General features: G+C 38.3%; 1 protein-coding gene across 22 annotated transcripts; it reads right to left on the bottom strand.

Moving 5' to 3' along the window:
- Positions 1 to 18,571: 18,571 nt before the first annotated feature.
- LOC106381183 (isochorismate synthase 1, chloroplastic-like) lies at positions 18,572 to 21,532 on the bottom strand. 22 transcript variants are annotated; one of them, XR_007318113.1, is made up of 10 exons: positions 20,795 to 21,495; positions 20,519 to 20,668; positions 20,302 to 20,447; positions 20,182 to 20,219; positions 20,041 to 20,109; positions 19,480 to 19,681; positions 19,267 to 19,396; positions 19,028 to 19,168; positions 18,848 to 18,952; positions 18,572 to 18,765 (listed from the first exon to the last, which is right to left on the bottom strand). XR_007318113.1 is itself a non-coding variant. In XM_022695283.2 (8 exons), exons 1-5 carry the CDS (start codon positions 20,881 to 20,883, stop codon positions 19,775 to 19,777), a joined length of 555 nt encoding a protein of 184 aa, XP_022551004.1. In that variant the 5' UTR covers positions 20,884 to 21,506; the 3' UTR covers positions 18,572 to 18,765; positions 18,848 to 18,952; positions 19,099 to 19,189; positions 19,267 to 19,774. The 22 variants fall into 22 exon arrangements, 13 of the variants coding, with proteins under 13 accessions (XP_022551004.1, XP_022551003.1, XP_048600685.1 ...); XR_007318112.1 differs by having other exon boundaries at positions 19,267 to 19,392; positions 20,795 to 21,494; XR_007318114.1 differs by having other exon boundaries at positions 19,267 to 19,387; positions 20,795 to 21,494.
- Positions 21,533 to 21,833: the final 301 nt, after the last annotated feature.

Raw genomic sequence — 21,833 nt, 5'->3', positions numbered from 1 at the left:
AAATGGAGAAATGAGCAGGCCCAAGGTAACCAAGATGACTTGTGCGCTTTACTTGTCTTGTCTTTTTTTTTTTCTACCTTCAAACTGATGATGATGATCTTCTTGAGGAAAGACAAATCAAACTGATGATGATTTTTTATTTTTAAGAACATCTAAATAGAAAACTAGCATTGGAGTGAAAAATCAAGGTGTCTCTTAGATAGAGTTCTTAATTACATTTAATTACTAAAATATTTTAAGAGATCTAATGGGGTTTATGGGTTAATCACTTAATCATGCTCTTATTTTCTTATAACCTCACATTTGTATTCCTTATAATTAGCACAATCCATCTCATAAGCGCATTTCTAGTGGTTTGTTTACGTATTAATGTTTTATCGTCGTTCCTAAATATAAAGGCATCTGAAAGTCAAGCTAGTAGTTCTAGAGTCCTTTATGGCTCCAAAGTTGAAAAAAACTCTACGCATCATTTCGTTGCAGTAAAAGAAAAAAGTTTGACGGCGCATAATCCAAACAAAACAATTGCACCAGTTGTATTAAGAAAAGAAAAAAAAAACAATTGAACCAGTTTTATCAAAAAAATAAATAAATAAGTAGCAAATTTGAAAATTTGAATTATCCAGTCAAAACATTTGAAAGTTTGAATTGCAAATTATCTTTTGGAATTTTACACGTAAAAGTTTCCAAAAGTTTTTGTAGGCGATTGTTCATAAGTCAAGGTCTTATTAATTTGTTTGCATATCAATGCGATCTGCAACTGTAACCTCCAACTAATTGCACTTTGCAACTTATTATTCGTTTTTATGTATGCAGTTAGTTGATCGTGGCGGCTTAATCGAAATCACTATATCGTTTCGATAAAAAATCTAGCAGTTAAAAGTTACTTCCTCTATATCATTCCTCTATATATCAAAATAAATGGATTTTAAAGGTTTTTGCATATTTATTAAAAAATTACAAATTTTTATTTCATTTTTTTTTGTTTATCTAAAAACAATAATAAATACATATAATTTAACCAATAGAAAATTATAATGCAGAATACAAATAGTCAAAAACATAAAATTACATTTATTTTTTACATGAAAAATTGAAAACATCACTTAAAATGAAACAAAAATTTTCTCTTAAAACATGGGAGGGAGTAATTATTTGTTTTGGGATTTGTGACTGTCACTGCGACTAGTTGCAAAATCATACGATATATAGACGAATACTATTTGATCGGATGTCGCAGTCACCGTTCGCAGCGATATCAAACCATAGCCAAAATTTTGCCTAAAAGCTCCAGTAAACAAGTTTGATCTGTAAGATATTTCATTTCTTTTGATTTCAACTGAATCTTGTAAAAAAGAATAATATTAATATACATATTTTATTGCAACTGAATCTTGTCAAAAAGAGTTGAGGTGCATACGGTTTGGATCCAACGCAGGCCAACGAGTCGTTGACTTCAAGTTTACTCATTGGCAGCTGTGCACTTGCATGGGTATTTTTTGGCCTCCTTTGACTCGTTGGTGATTGCACATGCATGGGTATTTTTTTGGCCTTGACATTTTTTTTTTGACATAGCTATTATAATAACACTGTACCTTTTTTACCTTAATGAAAATGGTTTATAAGTTTTTTTCCAAGAAGAAAGTTATCTATAGTTTTATATATATACTCATTTAAAGGCAGGTATTGAAATTTTTTTCTTGGCAATCAAAATTTAAAATAAAATTCTAAAGAAATTAATAAAAACATAATATGAAAACATTAGAAAATCTTTTAATTTCATTTATTAATCTCTTAAAATGCCATATATTAATCAATTATTTATTCACATACACTGTCCAATTCGAGAGATATCCTCAAGTAGACCATATCTTTTATGCATTTTATATATGTTGCATGTTATTCGTTAATTATCGGGAGAATTGCCAAGTGTGACTCAAAACTTGGAGTCAAACCCAAAACAATACCCCAACTTGGGTCAAAGGCAAAAGTAACCTAAAAGGCTATTGAAATTACAACTATCCCCTTGTGACCAAACAAAAAAACGGAATTCTTTTTACGTTTCTACCCCTCGCAAGTCGTCTGTTTAGACGACTTGAAAATAAGTTGTCCAGACGACTTAACTTAAAGTCGTCTGGGCAGTTAGTCTTAAACATAATTTAAAAATTTTGTAAAAAATATTTTGATAAGTGAAAAATGGGAATTATGTAATTAACATATGTCTTAGGAGGTATAAATTAAGATATAACAAATTTCAATTGTTTTCAGCATAGATGAGTGAAAGTAGTGAGTCATGATATTCTTAAGTTTATGTTTCATCAACATATGTTGTAGTATTGTATGTGTTCTTAGGGTTAGATTTTGGAAAGCATTAAAACCGTTTTTGAAAATTTTTAAAATTACTTATGCGTGTTCATTTCTGTGTATAGTAAACACTATTTAAGTATAATTTGATTTTATAACGTGGTTAGTTAGTTAATCTAGTCATTTTAGTTTAGGGGTTCATTTTAGGGTCTAGGACGACTTAATATTTTGTCGTCTGAAAACAGACGACTAAATATTAAGTCGTCTGTTGTACATTATCAGCCAGAATAAGTCGTCTAAACCGGACCAAACCTTAAAGTTTACCAATGTAATTTTAAAGCTAACCGGATTATTTACCCAATATATAAGGTGATTTTTTTTTTTTGTTTCATTTTTCGCGATATTCAGAAACCCTAACAGTTCTCTCTCAAAGGCGATTTCGAATTCCCACGATTTCCGAACAAACCATCGTTCTCAACATCGGCTATCTATCTCACTTCATTCTCACCGTTGTCGCCGCAGCTTCTTCTAACCCTAGCGCCGCCGATTCCTCTAAACCCTAGCGCCGCCGATTCCTCTAAACCCTAGCGCCGCCGCTTCCACTATTTCCGAACAAACCGTCGCCCTCGCCACCGTTGTCACCAACGTTCTAAACACTAGCGCCGCCGCTTCTTCTAAACCCTAGCGCCGCCGCTTCTTCTCTGTAAACCTTAGCGCCGTTTCTCTGTAAACCCTAACGCCGCTAAGTCATCAATCTCGAGGAAAAGATGAACATAAAACGTTGTCTCTATCAATTTACTCATTCTCACCGTTTCACGTTTATTTTTTCAGATCTATAACCGCAATGACGAGTACTCCAACTCCTTCTGCGACTGGAAGACTTGTAAGTAATTTAAGTCGTCTGGAAAGTCTTCCAACTGGACGACTTAGTAGATGACTTAAATATAAGTCGTCCATTTGGAAGACTTTCCAGACGACTTAATTGTCGTCTACTAAGTCGTCTGGACTTATATTGTTGTCTTTGATTATTTTGCAGACAAAAAGGATGGATATTCCAGAACTCCCCCGTAGGTTATACACATCAGGGGAAGAACCAGAAGCCCACAATAGCATTTCGTATCATACGGATAACAGCAAGTTGCATACTGCTCTTAGGAAAGCTCTTACTGATGACGAATTTGAAGAGCTCAAGGAGTCGAGTTTGGGAGTTTTCATCAAGTTCAAGGAGCAGGGATTTGGTTGGGCTTCAAGGCTGGTTCACTACATGCTCAGTTTCAAGCTGGACATTAAGAAGAAGTATGAGATGTGGTCTCTCGTTGGTCCAGAACCTTTGAGGTTTTCACTGTTAGAGTTTGAAAACCTCACTGGTCTAAACTGCGAGTACATCGAGGACCTTGAGACACCAAAATGTGACGTTACCCCAGAGATGGTTTCTTTCTGGGGGATGCTGGGAGTTCATCTGGAAGCTGGCCCAACTACTGATCAGATAATAGCAGCACTGCAGAGATGCGGGGATTGGTCCAGGGAAGATCGCAAGCGGCTCGCGTACCTCTCCATCTTCACTGGATTCATTGAAGGGAGAAAGTTTTCAACCGCTACACGATCTACTCTGGCAAGGCTAGTGATGGATTTAGAACGGTTTGAGAATTATCCATGGGGGAGAGTCGCATTTAAGGTGCTGATGGACTCTTTGTGGAACAAAGAAATTGCTGGCTGTTACACCGTGGATGGGTTTATACAAGTTCTTCAGGTCTGGACGTACACAGCTATGCCGGAGTTGGGTGCTAGTATTGGTGGTCCCAGAGCAGACAGTCCGTCTCCACCGATACTGGCTTACGAGGGCAGCAGAGGCCGCAGATCAATGAAAGCTGCTATCTTGAGTCAGGTATTTACTTCAATCCAAAAGACTGCGCAGACGACTTATTATAAGTCGTCTGAAAGGTCGTCCAGCTGGACGACTTATCGGACGACTTAATTAAGTCGTCTGGAAAGTCTTCCATCTGGACGACTTATTAGACGACTTATTATAAGTCGTCTGGAAGGTATTCCAGCTGGACGACTTAGTAGACGACTTATAATTAAGTCGTCTATTTAGTATTTTTTTTCAAATATCTAACTCGATTCTTCTATTTACTGCAGACCCGCGTGATCAACTTTGTTGAGAAGGACATTAGTGAAATGTGGCCAAAATGGGACTCTGAGGTTGAGGACCTGCCCGCGGAGAACATCATTAAAGTCATGTATGAGCGGAGACCGTGGAAGTGGACCATGGATTGCTGGGAAGTCACTGGTACTAAGGTCAATACAAAACCTAAGGTTGTGACTCCATCAAAGAAGGCCAAAGAGATGGTTGTGTTGGAGGAGGAGGAGGAGGAGGAGGAAGACAATCCAAGACCTCGGAAGAAAGCTCGTAAAGAGGCTCCTAAAGTGGCTAGTGAAGAGGCTAGAGAAGACGCTAGAGGAGGGGTGACCAGAGAGGAGTTGGAAATTATGTTCAAGGGCGTAGCTGACTGCATGAAAAAGGGTTTAATAAGTGCATGAGGGAGTTTAGGAAGTTGTCCGATAGATTGGAAGCTGTGGAGAAGAAGGTTGGTGTCACCAATCAGGCTACCCCTCAAGATAAACAGCCTACCCCTCTTGCCAAAGAAACCAGGGGTAGAAACAAACAGGCTACCCCTCAAGATAAACAACCTACCCCTCTTGCCAAAGAAACCGGGGGTAGAAACAAACAGGCTACCCCTCATGCCAATGAAACCGTGGTTAGTAACCAGCCTCCTCCTCATCAAACCAAACAGCAGCCTCCTCCTCCTCAAAAGAAACAGCAGCAGCCTCCTCCTCCCCAAAAGAAACAGCCTCCTCCTCAAAAGAAACAGCCTCCTCAAATCAAAGAGGTTAGTATCAAATCCAGGGTTAACTAGTTGTCCAGACGACTGTAAAAGTTGTCTGGACGACTAGTTGACCCTGGACGACTTAAACGTAAGTTGTCTGGACGACTAGTTGACCACGGAAGACTTAATTTTAAGTCGTCCAGGTCCAACTAGTCGTCCAGACAACTTTTGTTTAAGTCGTCCAGAGTTAACTTGTGTGCAACTTTTATTGCAGAGATGGTTGCCGGAGGATACAGCAACCGAGGCGAACTCGGTAAATAAGACCTCCAAAGAGATTGTTGCTGTCACTTCCACCGATCACCAACCGAGCCTCGCTTCCACCGATCAACAACCGAGCCTCGCTTCCACCGAGCCAAGCGATCCAGTTTCAGAACCGAGCCTGGTTGTATTGGACAAGCGTGCAAAGAGTAAACGAGCGAAGAAACCTGCTCCCACTGTGAGATCTCCTTATACGGCAGAGAAAAAAAAAGATAAAGTGGGAGCCTATAATCCATTTCCGCCAGTAAAGAAAGATCGGTTGAAGGAACTCGCTGATTGGTTGAAAACTGATCCGTAAGTGATTGCTTTACCCATAATAGCTTGATTTAGTCGTCCAAAACTGATTGCTTTTTTTGTTTGCAGTCATTATTTAACTAAGACCGAGGACAAACCGTTCCCATTCACCAGCTTCATCAATATCCCTTTTCTCTGAAACCGTTTCGACCTTGCTGCGGCTTGATACACAAAGACATACTCTATGGGTTTTGAGTATCTCCAGCAAGTTTCGAACTTGTCTATCACTTGTAACATGAATGGGAAGACTGCCTGGAGCCATCATCATTTCTGCTGGTAATGAGTAGCTAATCTCCACACTCACTGTTCTCATGTCCAGGTTATAATCTTCTTGAGCCATTGCAACAAGTTCAGCATGTGTTGAATCTTCATTCAATAAAAACAATCTTCCTCCTTTGAGATCATCAACCACAAAATCCCAACGGAAATCTCTCAACAACCATTCTCCATACACTGCATGTAACTGAAAAATCATCTGCAAATATTCAAAATAAAACACATTAGTAAACATAGAGAAAAGGGAAATGAAGAAGTTCAATAAACATTGCCGCAGACGACTTAGCATTAAGTCGTCCAGAAGACTTAAAGGTAAGTCGTCTAAAGAGGTCACTTTTGCAATTGAAAATTAAAAGGGACGACTTAATTCTAAGTCGTCCGGCTTTGTTTGTTAAAAAAAAAACTTCAGACGACTTATATATAAGTCGTCTACGAGAAACGGGCTAGTTTTGCATTTGACCGAATCGTGTCAGATCTTTGACTATTTCTGGACGACTTATAATTCAGTCGTCTCTGGGAAAGTTAAAATTTCAATATTTTATGAAAACTTGACGACTTACGTGTAAGTCGTCCTAGGTTAGTTTTGTAATTGAAAAATAAAACTTGAAATTTAACTTTCTCCAGACGACTTAGATGAAAGTCGTCCAGCTAAACGACTTAATTTAAGGTCGTCCGGGATAAGCAAGGTTTGACCAGAAAATTGGGAAAAATTCTGGACGACTTTGCTTTCCCCGGACGACTTTAAATTAAGTCTTCTGGAGAGACGACTTTATATTAAGTCGTCTGGTTAAAGTTAAATTATGAAGTTTTATTTTTCAATTACAAAACTAACCTAGGACGACTTACACGTAAGTCGTCAAGTTTTCATAAAATATTGAAATTTTAACTTTCCCAGAGACGACTGAATTATAAGTCGTCCAGAAATAGTCAAAGATCTGACACGATTCGGTCAAATGCAAAACTAGCCCGTTTCTCGTAGACGACGTATATATAAGTCGTCTGAAGTGTTTTTTTTTAACAAACAAAGCTGGACGACTTAATTTAAGTCGTCCGTTTGACCAGAAGACTCATCAGTAAGTCTTCTACATACAGATGACTTACTAGTAAGTCTTCTACGCGAACAGATCTTGAAAAAAAATTCAAATTCGTACCTTAAACTAGGTGAGATGACTTCGTTTGCACACAGGGTCTTCTCCAACCACCCAGAACCTCAAACGAAAGCAACCGTAAGTCAAAACGAAAGAAATATGGCTCTGCAACCATAGCCCATATTTTGAATCAAAAGCTTGAGTTTTTTGGATGAATATAGAGAGAAAGTGAAAGAAATGTTGTTTTTAGTTCATAACAATTGAAACAGAGAGAGTGTAAAGAGATTTACGTGCATTAAAGGGCATTAAAAGCTCCAAACAGTTCGTACAAGGTTGTTGCCACTATTCATTGCAGTGGCAGTATTGTAAATACTTGAAGAAGATGAGGTTGAGACAGTAAAGAAGCCATTTTCGAAAAAAAAAAAAAAAATGTTAATGGCATTTTCGTAGATAAAGTGCAGGTGTGGGGTTAAAATCTCAAAAAAAAAAGGAGTCAAAAGAAAAGGTTAGTTTTCTGTTTGACTCCAAGTTTTGAGTCACTTTTGCAAAATGCCCAACTATTAAATCACATATGCAGATAATTAAGGGCATTTTGCAAAAGTGACTCAAAACTTGGAGTCAAACAGAAAACTAACCTTTTCTTTTGACTCCTTTTTTTTTTGAGATTTTAACCCCACACCTGCACTTTATCTACGAAAATGCCATTAACATTTTTTTTTTTTTTTTCGAAAATGGCTTCTTTACTGTCTCAACCTCATCTTCTTCAAGTATTTACAATACTGCCACTGCAATGAATAGTGGCAACAACCTTGTACGAACTGTTTGGAGCTTTTAATGCCCTTTAATGCACGTAAATCTCTTTACACTCTCTCTGTTTCAATTGTTATGAACTAAAAACAACATTTCTTTCACTTTCTCTCTATATTCATCCAAAAAACTCAAGCTTTTGATTCAAAATATGGGCTATGGTTGCAGAGCCATATTTCTTTCGTTTTGACTTACGGTTGCTTTCGTTTGAGGTTCTGGGTGGTTGGAGAAGACCCTGTGTGCAAACGAAGTCATCTCACCTAGTTTAAGGTACGAATTTGAATTTTTTTTCAAGATCTGTTCGCGTAGAAGACTTACTAGTAAGTCATCTGTATGTAGAAGACTTACTGATGAGTCTTCTGGTCAAACGGACGACTTAAATTAAGTCGTCCAGCTTTGTTTGTTAAAAAAAAACACTTCAGACGACTTATATATACGTCGTCTACGAGAAACGGGCTAGTTTTGCATTTGACCGAATCGTGTCAGATCTTTGACTATTTCTGGACGACTTATAATTCAGTCGTCTCTGGGAAAGTTAAAATTTCAATATTTTATGAAAACTTGACGACTTACGTGTAAGTCGTCCTAGGTTAGTTTTGTAATTGAAAAATAAAACTTCATAATTTAACTTTAACCAGACGACTTAATATAAAGTCGTCCCTCCAGAAGACTTAATTTAAAGTCGTCCGGGGAAAGCAAAGTCGTCCAGAATTTTTCCCAATTTTCTGGTCAAACCTTGCTTATCCCGGACGACCTTAAATTAAGTCGTTTAGCTGGACGACTTTCATCTAAGTCGTCTGGAGAAAGTTAAATTTCAAGTTTTATTTTTCAATTACAAAACTAACCTAGGACGACTTACACGTAAGTCGTCAAGTTTTCATAAAATATTGAAATTTTAACTTTCCCAGAGACGACTGAATTATAAGTCGTCCAGAAATAGTCAAAGATCTGACACGATTCGGTCAAATGCAAAACTAGCCCGTTTCTCGTAGACGACTTATATATAAGTCGTCTGAAGTTTTTTTTTTAACAAACAAAGCCGGACGACTTAGAATTAAGTCGTCCCTTTTAATTTTCAATTGCAAAAGTGACCTCTTTAGACGACTTACCTTTAAGTCTTCTAGACGACTTAATGCTAAGTCGTCTGCGGCAATGTTTATTGAACTTCTTCATTTCCCTTTTCTCTATGTTTACTAATGTGTTTTATTTTGAATATTTGCAGATGATTTTTCAGTTACATGCAGTGTATGGAGAATGGTTGTTGAGAGATTTCCGTTGGGATTTTGTGGTTGATGATCTCAAAGGAGGAAGATTGTTTTTATTGAATGAAGATTCAACACATGCTGAACTTGTTGCAATGGCTCAAGAAGATTATAACCTGGACATGAGAACAGTGAGTGTGGAGATTAGCTACTCATTACCAGCAGAAATGATGATGGCTCCAGGCAGTCTTCCCATTCATGTTACAAGTGATAGACAAGTTCGAAACTTGCTGGAGATACTCAAAACCCATAGAGTATGTCTTTGTGTATCAAGCCGCAGCAAGGTCGAAACGGTTTCAGAGAAAAGGGATATTGATGAAGCTGGTGAATGGGAAAAAGATGTTGGTGATAATGATGAAGCTGGTGAATGGGAAGAAGATGTTGGTGATAATGATGAAGCTGGTGAATGGGAAGAAGATGGGGAGGAGGATGCTGATAATTCTATTGTTGATGAAACGGATCAGAATGGTGGGGATTACAGTCTTTATGGAAAGGTTCCAGATGAGGACGAGGAAGATGATGATAATATTTGTTTTGAAGAAATCCAAAAGACATATGCTAAGACAAATGCTATTGAAGGAGGAAAATCGAATGGTACCAGTATCTATGTCAACCAGAGTTTTGTTAGCAAGGGTGCTCTGCTTTCAGAGCTGCGGTTGGCAGCAGTGAGGGGTAAGTTTTCTTTCAAATTATACAAATCAACGAAAACTCTCGTTGTGGCAACATGTCCGGTTAGCTATTGTGGATGGAAGGTCAGAGCGAGTGTCAAACATGGGACAAACACGTTTTGGGTAACAAAGTATGTGGAAAAACATTTATGCTCAGCGGGAGACCGAATCGCTCAGCGGAGACACTGTACTCCGAAGTATGTAGGTAGTCTTTTCATTGATCGTGTTGGAATCATTGATGGGATAACTCCGCAGCATATCACTGATGCAATGAGGAACATGTTTGGCATGGCGCTTGATTACACCACTTCATACAGAGCACTGTTATATGCACAAAGATTGGTGAGAGGATCAGCAGAAGAAGGGTATTCGCGTCTGGCATCATATCTCGAGCAAATCTCCATTGCAAATCCTGATTCTATCACGGCGATAGAACTTGATTCTATGAAAAGATTTAAGTATCTATTTCTCTCTTTTGGAGCTTCTATCAAAGGTTTTAAGTATCAGAGAAGGGTCATTGTGGTGGATGGAACTCACCTAAGTGGAAAGTATGGAGGAACTATGTTAGTTGCAGCCGCACAAGATGGCAATTTTCAGATATTCCCATTGGCTTTTGGGATCGTGGATGAGGAAGATATACCTTCTTGGGAATGGTTTTTCACAAAATTGGCTAGTTGTATATCTCATGACAAGCCTCTGGTGATAGTCTCCGACCGGCACAAGGCCATTAAAAGTGCGTGTGATAAGGTGTTTCCTTGGGCAACCCGAGGAATATGTTATTATCACCTTCAAGATAACATTGTCAAAAAGTTTAAAGGGAAACATCTCATGTACTTGGTGAAAGGGGCTGCTTATGCTCACACGGTTTACGATTTTGACCGGTACATGGCTGAGATACGGAGTGCAAACCCGGAACTTGCAACGTATTTGGAGAAAGCCGACGTCAGGCTATGGTCAAGGGTTTATTGTAAGGGGAACAGGTTCAACATAAAAACAAGCAACATTGCTGAATCTATTAATTCCGCACTGAAGCGAGCAAGAGGATTTCCGATTACGTTCCTGCTGGAGTTCATAAGGCAGAAGTTAGGAAAATGGTATTGGAAAAGGAGACAAGATGCTTTGAGTCTCACAACTGAACATAGCGGGGGTGTTGAATACTTGCTTGCTGTTCGAGAAGAGATAGCGGGTACGATGACGGTCGAACCAATTGATGGATGGCATTTCTTTGTCAAAGGTGGCAAAATGGACTGTGTGGTTGATTTGGAACATGCAAAGTGTGATTGTGGTGTCTATGGAGTGGAGAAAATACCTTGCTCTCATGCTATAGCTGCTGGAATACATGCTGGTTTGCATATCTCCACACTTGTATGTCCACTGTACTCAAAGAATTATCTGTATGCAGGATACTCAGAGAATATATATCCTATCGTGTCACAACATATTGAGGAACGAGAATGCTTTCCTCCAGAACTAAAGCGTGGTCGGGGGAGACCGAAGAAATCAAGATGGCAATCTTGGTTGGAGCTATCTAGGATGAGAGGACACAAACCCAGGAAGAAACACAGGGCACGGAGATGCTCAAACTGCAAGGAAACTGGCCATACGAAACCACAATGTACACAACCAGTTGACTAGTTGTCCAGACGACCTAAATTTAAGTCGTCCAGTCTTGATTACCCGTCCAGACGACTAAATTTTTAGTCGTCCAGTGTATTTTATTTTTAGACGACCTTCTACTAAGTCGTCCAGTGTATTTTATTTTTAGACGACCTTCTACTATCCCTTCAAGTGTATTTTATTTTTAGACTACCTTCTACTATCCCTTCAAGTCGTCCAAACCTTCTAGACGACTTATTTGTAAGTCGTCCAGTTGGAAAACCTTCCAGACGACTTATAATAAGTCGTCCAAGCCTTCTAGACGACTTATTTGTAAGTCGTCCAGTTGGAAAACCTTCCAGACGACTTATTTCTTCCAGACAACTTATATATTTACAAGTTCAAATACAAACACTAATCTTCCAGACAACTTATATATTTACAACTTATATATTTACAAGTTCAACTTATATATTCAAATACAAAGACAAGTTCAAATACAAACACTAATCTAATCATACAAGCCCACGAACTTATCACCATCCACATTTTCTTTTAGATGCTGATCAACAAGCTCCTTCCATATATCCACCGCCATATTATCCCTCATTTTCTTTGCGTTGCACCTAGCAAAGTCTTTAGGGTCAAAGGAGACACCGAGAGCATGACATTCAATGTACTTTACAGTGTACACGCCACAATCACCATTGTTGGCCGTGGGTACACCTTTCAGCGGTCTCTCATATGTGTATGGCTCCAACCCATATTTGACCCGAAGCCGCAGCAAGGTCGAAACGGTTTGTCCTCGGTCTTAGTTAAATAATGACTGCAAACAAAAAAAGCAATCAGTTTTGGACGACTAAATCAAGCTATTATGGGTAAAGCAATCACTTACGGATCAGTTTTCAACCAATCAGCGAGTTCCTTCAACCGATCTTTCTTTACTGGCGGAAATGGATTATAGGCTCCCACTTTATCTTTTTTTTTCTCTGCCGTATAAGGAGATCTCACAGTGGGAGCAGGTTTCTTCGCTCGTTTACTCTTTGCACGCTTGTCCAATACAACCAGGCTCGGTTCTGAAACTGGATCGCTTGGCTCGGTGGAAGCGAGGCTCGGTTGTTGATCGGTGGAAGCGAGGCTCGGTTGGTGATCGGTGGAAGTGACAGCAACAATCTCTTTGGAGGTCTTATTTACCGAGTTCGCCTCGGTTGCTGTATCCTCCGGCAACCATCTCTGCAATAAAAGTTGCACACAAGTTAACTCTGGACGACTTAAACAAAAGTTGTCTGGACGACTAGTTGGACCTGGACGACTTAAAATTAAGTCTTCCGTGGTCAACTAGTCGTCCAGACAACTTACGTTTAAGTCGTCCAGGGTCAACTAGTCGTCCAGACAACTTTTACAGTCGTCTGGACAACTAGTTAACCCTGGATTTGATACTAACCTCTTTGATTTGAGGAGGCTGTTTCTTTTGAGGAGGAGGCTGTTTCTTTTGGGGAGGAGGAGGCTGCTGCTGTTTCTTTTGAGGAGGAGGAGGCTGCTGTTTGGTTTGATGAGGAGGAGGCTGGTTACTAACCACGGTTTCATTGGCATGAGGGGTAGCCTGTTTGTTTCTACCCCCGGTTTCTTTGGCAAGAGGGGTAGGTTGTTTATCTTGAGGGGTAGCCTGTTTGTTTCTACCCCCGGTTTCTTTGGCAAGAGGGGTAGGCTGTTTATCTTGAGGGGTAGCCTGATTGGTGACACCAACCTTCTTCTCCACAGCTTCCAATCTATCGGACAACTTCCTAAACTCCCTCATGCACTTATTAAACCCTTTTTTCATGCAGTCAGCTACGCCCTTGAACATAATTTCCAACTCCTCTCTGGTCACCCCTCCTCTAGCGTCTTCTCTAGCCTCTTCACTAGCCACTTTAGGAGCCTCTTTACGAGCTTTCTTCCGAGGTCTTGGATTGTCTTCCTCCTCCTCCTCCTCCTCCTCCAACACAACCATCTCTTTGGCCTTCTTTGATGGAGTCACAACCTTAGGTTTTGTATTGACCTTAGTACCAGTGACTTCCCAGCAATCCATGGTCCACTTCCACGGTCTCCGCTCATACATGACTTTAATGATGTTCTCCGCGGGCAGGTCCTCAACCTCAGAGTCCCATTTTGGCCACATTTCACTAATGTCCTTCTCAACAAAGTTGATCACGCGGGTCTGCAGTAAATAGAAGAATCGAGTTAGATATTTGAAAAAAATACTAAATAGACGACTTAATTATAAGTCGTCTACTAAGTCGTCCAGCTGGAAGACCTTCCAGACGACTTATAATAAGTCGTCTAATAAGTCGTCCAGATGGAAGACTTTCCAGACGACTTAATTAAGTCGTCCGATAAGTCGTCCAGCTGGACGACCTTCCAGACGACTTATAATAAGTCGTCTGCGCAGTCTTTTGGATTGAAGTAAATACCTGACTCAAGATAGCAGCTTTCATTGATCTGCGGCCTCTGCTGCCCTCGTAAGCCAGTATCGGTGGAGACGGACTGTCTGCTCTGGGACCACCAATACTAGCACCCAACTCCGGCATAGCTGTGTACGTCCAGACCTGAAGAACTTGTATAAACCCATCCACGGTGTAACAGCCAGCAATTTCTTTGTTCCACAAAGAGTCCATCAGCACCTTAAATGCGACTCTCCCCCATGGATAATTCTCAAACCGTTCTAAATCCATCACTAGCCTTGCCAGAGTAGATCGTGTAGCGGTTGAAAACTTTCTCCCTTCAATGAATCCAGTGAAGATGGAGAGGTACGCGAGCCGCTTCCGATCTTCCCTGGACCAATCCCCGCATCTCTGCAGTGCTGCTATTATCTGATCAGTAGTTGGGCCAGCTTCCAGATGAACTCCCAGCATCCCCCAGAAAGAAACCATCTCTGGGGTAACGTCACATTTTGGTGTCTCAAGGTCCTCGATGTACTCGCAGTTTAGACCAGTGAGGTTTTCAAACTCTAACAGTGAAAACCTCAAAGGTTCTGGACCAACGAGAGACCACATCTCATACTTCTTCTTAATGTCCAGCTTGAAACTGAGCATGTAGTGAACCAGCCTTGAAGCCCAACCAAATCCCTGCTCCTTGAACTTGATGAAAACTCCCAAACTCGACTCCTTGAGCTCTTCAAATTCGTCATCAGTAAGAGCTTTCCTAAGAGCAGTATGCAACTTGCTGTTATCCGTATGATACGAAATGCTATTGTGGGCTTCTGGTTCTTCCCCTGATGTGTATAACCTACGGGGGAGTTCTGGAATATCCATCCTTTTTGTCTGCAAAATAATCAAAGACAACAATATAAGTCCAGACGACTTAGTAGACGACTTATAATTAAGTCGTCTGGAAAGTCTTCCAAATGGACGACTTATATTTAAGTCATCTACTAAGTCGTCCAGTTGGAAGACTTTCCAGACGACTTAAATTACTTACAAGTCTTCCAGTCGCAGAAGGAGTTGGAGTACTCGTCATTGCGGTTATAGATCTGAAAAAATAAACGTGAAACGGTGAGAATGAGTAAATTGATAGAGACAACGTTTTATGTTCATCTTTTCCTCGAGATTGATGACTTAGCGGCGTTAGGGTTTACAGAGAAACGGCGCTAAGGTTTACAGAGAAGAAGCGGCGGCGCTAGGGTTTAGAAGAAGCGGCGGCGCTAGTGTTTAGAACGTTGGTGACAACGGTGGCGAGGGCGACGGTTTGTTCGGAAATAGTGGAAGCGGCGGCGCTAGGGTTTAGAGGAATCGGCGGCGCTAGGGTTTAGAGGAATCGGCGGCGCTAGGGTTAGAAGAAGCTGCGGCGACAACGGTGAGAATGAAGTGAGATAGATAGCCGATGTTGAGAACGATGGTTTGTTCGGAAATCGTGGGAATTCGAAATCGCCTTTGAGAGAGAACTGTTAGGGTTTCTGAATATCGCGAAAAATGAAAAAAAAAAAAAATCACCTTATATATTGGGTAAATAATCCGGTTAGCTTTAAAATTACATTGGTAAACTTTAAGGTTTGGTCCGGTTTAGACGACTTATTCTGGCTGATAATGTACAACAGACGACTTAATATTTAGTCGTCTGTTTTCAGACGACAAAATATTAAGTCGTCCTAGACCCTAAAATGAACCCCTAAACTAAAATGACTAGATTAACTAACTAACCACGTTATAAAATCAAATTATACTTAAATAGTGTTTACTATACACAGAAATGAACACGCATAAGTAATTTTAAAAATTTTCAAAAACGGTTTTAATGCTTTCCAAAATCTAACCCTAAGAACACATACAATACTACAACATATGTTGATGAAACATAAACTTAAGAATATCATGACTCACTACTTTCACTCATCTATGCTGAAAACAATTGAAATTTGTTATATCTTAATTTATACCTCCTAAGACATATGTTAATTACATAATTCCCATTTTTCACTTATCAAAATATTTTTTACAAAAATTTTAAATTATGTTTAAGACTAACTGCCCAGACGACTTTAAGTTAAGTCGTCTGGACAACTTATTTTCAAGTCGTCTAAACAGACGACTTGCGAGGGGTAGAAACGTAAAAAGAATTCCGTTTTTTTGTTTGGTCACAAGGGGATAGTTGTAATTTCAATAGCCTTTTAGGTTACTTTTGCCTTTGACCCAAGTTGGGGTATTGTTTTGGATTTGACTCCAAGTTTTGAGTCACACTTGGCAATTCTCCCTTAATAGTTCGGTACTTGGATGCATAATTAAGTCCTCCTCACATGCTTTGCATATTTTATGTTCTGCCATGTTTATAATTTCATTTATTTATCTCTTAATCAGATAAATAAAATACATCTCATTTAACTTAATTTGTAAAAACTGACTCTTAAATATCTAAGGAGCATCATTCTACACATTCTACACGATGTGGGACTCCAATAGAATGCATAATATATGCCATATGGATCAAAAGAACGAATGAATCTTTGACTTCAGTCTTCCTCATATGCTTGCATATTATTATTTGAACAAAACTTAGGTTCACCCCCTAGGATAAACCTTTAAATTCACTTCACCCTGTATGATCAATCAAAGTAACACATAGATTATTAATTAAAAAATATTAAATTAAATAAAAAATAGCTACAAAAAATAAAAATGCTAATTTTTATGACGCTAACGCTTCCAGCGAAACCCTAAACCCTAAACGTTAAATTCTAAACCCTATACCCTAAATTTTAAACTCAAATCCAAACCCTATATCCTAAACCCTAATCCTATACCCTAAACCCAAATTATATACCTTAAACCCAAAAATAGACTATAAACCTAAACCATATACCCTAAACCTAAGTCTTAGACCCTAAACCCAAACCGAAAATCTTAACCAAAACCATATAGCATCTAAGTTTGGGGTTTGGGTTTAGGGTTTACCGTTTGGGTTTTAGGTCTCGGATTTGAGTTTAGAGTATATGTTTTGGGTTTAGGATTTACAGTTTGGGTTTAGGATTTACCGTTCGGACTTATAGTTAAGGTTTTGGGTTTAGGGTTTAGGGTATATAATTTGGGTTTAAAGTTTACGGTTTGGGTTTAGGGTCTAGGACTTGGGTTTAGGGTATAGAGTTTAGATTTATAGTCTAGTTTTTTGAGTTTAGGGTATATAATTTGGGTTTAGGGTCTAGGATTAAGGTTTAGGGTATAGGGTTTGAGTTTAGGGGTTTGGATTTAGGTTTAGAATTTAGGGTGTAGGGTTTAGAATTTAAAATTTAGGGTTTAGGGTTTAATTAGAAGCGTTGGCGTCGTTAAAATTAGCGTTTTTATTTTTTTGTAGCTATTTTTTATTTAATTTAATGTTTTTAATTAATAATATAGGTGTCAATTTGATTGGTTTTAAAAGGCGGGGTGAATGGGTGAACCTAATTTCTGTACTTATTATTTTACTTTCTATCACGTTTCATAATTTTATCTATTAACCCCTTAATCAAATATACATCCCATTCAACTTTGTGGCTCTTATATAAACGTCTACTGAGTACTAGCTAGAGAAAAATAACACAAACATTAATCATAAACACCTCTCTACCTTTTCCCCACCAGCAAAAATGGCACGTCTTTTCATTTTTCTAAAAATCTTCTTCGCTTTAACCGCAAACACTACCTCTTTGACTGAACACAACACAAAGCCAAAGCCAAGACCAAAACAAAAGCCTGATAATTTTGTGATTCCGGTCTCGAAAGACACCAAATCCGGTCTCTACTACACCAACGTGACCATCGGTCAGCCACCATTGGTGACTACCCTAGTCGTAGACGTTAGTGGCTCAACCTTATATTTGCAATGCGACGAGCTCGGCTATAACTCAACTACCTATACCCCTGTCCTTTGTTAATCTTTTATATTTTACATTAAATATTTTGAGGTCATGATATCCAACTTAAATTTCATTGCGTTAGTTATAGGAATCGATATGTTATATGATTTTAAGTGGGCTATGTTCTACTCTAAATTGACAATGTATATCTTTCGTATGTTTTTTATTTTAGATTATCTATTTTTATTTCTGTTTATATGTTTTTGTCAAGTTGTTTAGTGATACTCATTACTATAATATGCTTTTCTAAAAAAAATACCATTCTTCATGTTTTATGAAAGTAGTAAAATAGATACATGTATTAAGTAGTGAGTTTGTAGATTTATAGTCTTCTCTAACATGTTCTCACAACCTTTTTCTTCGCTGAGATTATAGTCTGTTTTTAGAATTTAATTTGGTTGATGTCTGTAAATTTTAATAATCAATGTTCATATTGTTTTTGGTAAATAACTTTTCTATATTTACAATTTTTCCAATTCAAATATACCATAAATGACTATTTTCTGAATTTATTAACAAATGAGTGATTACATATAAATTATTTAAATAGTATTTTTATTTTTATATATTATTGATGAATCAGATAATTTTAATATTAACTGGAATATACTATTCAAATTTAATTTTTTTAATTTTTTAAGTTGGATATAAGATAATAATATACGTTTCTAATATTTGATATGAGAATAATAATAAGAATTTATCTACAAAGTTTGGTGTAACTAAAATTTTTTTTTGTTTGAGTGTGTAATTGAACTATTTTATTACCGTATAAAATAATTGTTCAATAGATTGATCTAAAGAATTTATAGTGTAACATATAATGTCAGAAAAAATAAAATATACACATAAGAAATAGTATCTTCTCCGGAGTATTATGATCTTCAAGTAAACTATTAGATGCTGTTTTCCTTCTATCTTCAAAGTATCATTCGATGAGTTTTTTTTGGTGTAAATGTTAAATAACTGCAAACAGAAAGTATCATTCGATGAGTTGAGTACATTCTTTCCATTAGAAGAAACCTGTGATCTAGGTCAGTGATCTCACATGACTTGGTTGGTCGATATTTCCTCCAGACCCTCCATTGGGGGCTTGAATATAGGCAGGCGAGTCTCCCCTGAACATGGAGTCAAGTAACCCTACATACCATCACTGCAAGCAGTTCCGAGAACATCATGAAACAGATTGGGGAGACTTTAAGAGTTGCAAGTATAAAATCAAACTTACCGGCTGACTTAATACTCTTCCACTATGAAGTAAAAAATATGAGAAAGTTTTGTTTCTTTTAAATTATGAACCTTAGCTCCTGTCTGACGGTGCTATGAAGAGCATGTCACAAAAACTGCCGGTTATACACTTCTTTTCATCCTGCAGAAATAAAGAAAAACACTTGCAAGACAATCATTTAAGAAAACAGAGCCTGATCTAAAGGTAATTACTAAAACATTAGAGTGACGTGTTGGCACCTTTATATTTTTATTTATTCTTAGTATTTTTCATTTCATCAACAGTTGCTATTAGCTCTCCATGTCTGAAACTGGATAAGAAGCTTCAACGGCGTCTCTCCTCGATCATTATCCTGTAAAGCTAATCTTTCTCTCAGATATACACAAAACCAACAAAGTAAGGCTCGGGAAGACACATGTTAACAAACGGTACTGCAGGAGGTAAATGCAGACCTTTTTATGTCCCAAATTTGTGAAGGTTTGTTCTGAAATTAATAGCAAAGCTTCCAAAAATATTGATGAAGCTCCGATGACACAATCTCCCATGGTTAAAGAACGGATACAACAATCATCTAAAGCCGTAAACCTGGTGCAATCACCTCAGGCTATCATGTGAAATTAAAGCCTTCGAAATCAACCCATCCAAGCATATAACCTGAGAGGGGCTATGTGAGGAAATTGCAAGAGATACAAACAAAAACACAATCTTGCAGCATCACAATCAACAAACGATTGGTAGTCTTGTAATTTATAATGATGAAGCTGTTTTAAATAAGCGGATGTGGACCATTATTGTAATTTTAGACGTCAAACTGTAGATAAAACATAAGACAAAGGGTCAAACCTAACTTGAAGAAAAGATAAGCATGGTGATAACATTGACAGTGCTGAACTTCAAGCTATCTAGATGATCACGTGATGTAAAGTTATTCAAGTACTATTATCTTTAACAACAATATGTTCCAGATATGTAAATCAAACAGAATGCATCAAGAGACTACTTATGTACCATACCGTGTTCCCGATAAAAGCTTGTGCACCAGGTGCTTGCAATCAGAATTGATAAGCATCACACCCTTCACTCTGTCAAACAATAACTCAGAGTGAGATTCAAGTCCTAACATTGCTTTCTTCTTAAAAAGTGAATACAGTAACCTTAGACAAAAAGACACGTGTAACTGTGAAAGCACAACCTGTTTTTGCAAACAGAAAACATCAATTAAGCTGGAAACATAAAAGTGCAAGAATAGATACGAACTTTGGTCACTAAACTACCTTGCTAATAGATGAAATTTTCGCTCAATCATCTCCAAAGCCTTCTCTACAGCAAGGTAATGCACTCCTTTAGTGGGAACATGATTCTTGCTAAAAACAAATATTCCTAGAGACCCCCTTCGTAACCTCCTTACAACAGAAGAATCCTGACACAACAAAGTTCTCGTTAGTGTGAAGACCATACAATAACCTAAAGCATAATCTGTTCTATGTTTACCTGATGCACAGTCTCCTGAAGTGCTTCAATAGCAGTCTCTAGCGTCCAAGGCAGTTCATTGTCCCAAGCAAGAGTTGTAGCCAACATTGAGCTTCCACCAAATTCATTAAACTCAACTTGCGTCAACGGGAGTGCCGGAATGGCTGGTATCTTATAAAAAAAAAAAAAAGCAAAAGCTTCAAACTTTAGGCTACAAAATCTTAATGACATGAAAAAGAGGAGATTATGAAGAAGCTTGCCTCAAGGCCAGCGTACACATCAATCAAAAGTGCATACCCAGGAGGACCATAACATGTTTTCACTCCGTCAAGACAAAACTCATGACAGCTTCTGAAACTGATCTCAAAACTTGTCCTAAAATGCATCAATTGTCACTGAAATCATTTGATTCAATGTTAATTGAACCGTCAATGAAAGTGGAGAACTGAGTGAGAAACGTATTGATCTGGTCCCTGTAGACGTAGCCAACGCCGGCGAATCCACCAACAGTACCAATCAACAAAACTCCGGCGAAAATCGTACCCTTGATAGCAGCATCCCCATTTGATCCGTCATCGCTCTCGGCCATGGGGGATGTAGGCATCATCTCCGTTATCGTCGTCACTGGATTTGGGATTGAAGAACCATCAGAGACTCTTAGGAGGAGGGGCAGTGGAAGAAGGCGGAGAACGGCGAAGAGATTGTTGCTTCTTCATTTGTTTGAGGGAAGAGCATGGCTTGAGGAAATGGAATCGTCTAAAGGAGGAGGAGGAGGTGAAGGTGAATGGAAGAGGATCTGAGATTTAAAGTGAGTCTTCTAATTCACGGTGGCTGCCATCATAGTTTCAAAATAACTCATTCAATACAGAAGAACACTGTTTGGCAATGGAGATTGAACGTGAGTATGAACCCTAATTTCGGCCTCGAGTTGATGAAGACAAAAGGGACCTCTGCTATTGGGTTGGCGAAGAAAGCCCATACTGAATGCGTTTTAATGAAACACAGAGTTTAAGCCGTATGTGACACGTGTTAGCCTGAGGTATGTAGACTTATCTATGTGTCATCTGAAGTATCTTTCTGAGAAAAGAACAAACTGTTCTTTAGATAAATAGATACTAATACTAATATTTTTAATGCGTAAATGTATTTAAAAATACTTAGGGGGGCTTATTGGAATGATAATCGGTGAGATTTCATTTTTTTCTCAAATCTCACCTTATTGGATCTAGAATTTATAAAAGTTATCTTAAATCCTTGCTTATTGGACTTATCAATTATACAAATTCCATCAAATCCTCCCTTATTGGAAAATAAGGATTTCATCTAATAAAACATC

The sequence above is a fragment of the Brassica napus genome, chromosome C1 (genome assembly GCF_020379485.1).
Source record: "Brassica napus cultivar Da-Ae chromosome C1, Da-Ae, whole genome shotgun sequence".
In the NCBI taxonomy this organism is placed as follows: domain Eukaryota; kingdom Viridiplantae; phylum Streptophyta; class Magnoliopsida; order Brassicales; family Brassicaceae; genus Brassica; species Brassica napus.
The sequence above is the reverse complement of the archived record's forward strand: the minus strand, read 5'-3'. Positions and strand labels throughout refer to the sequence as shown.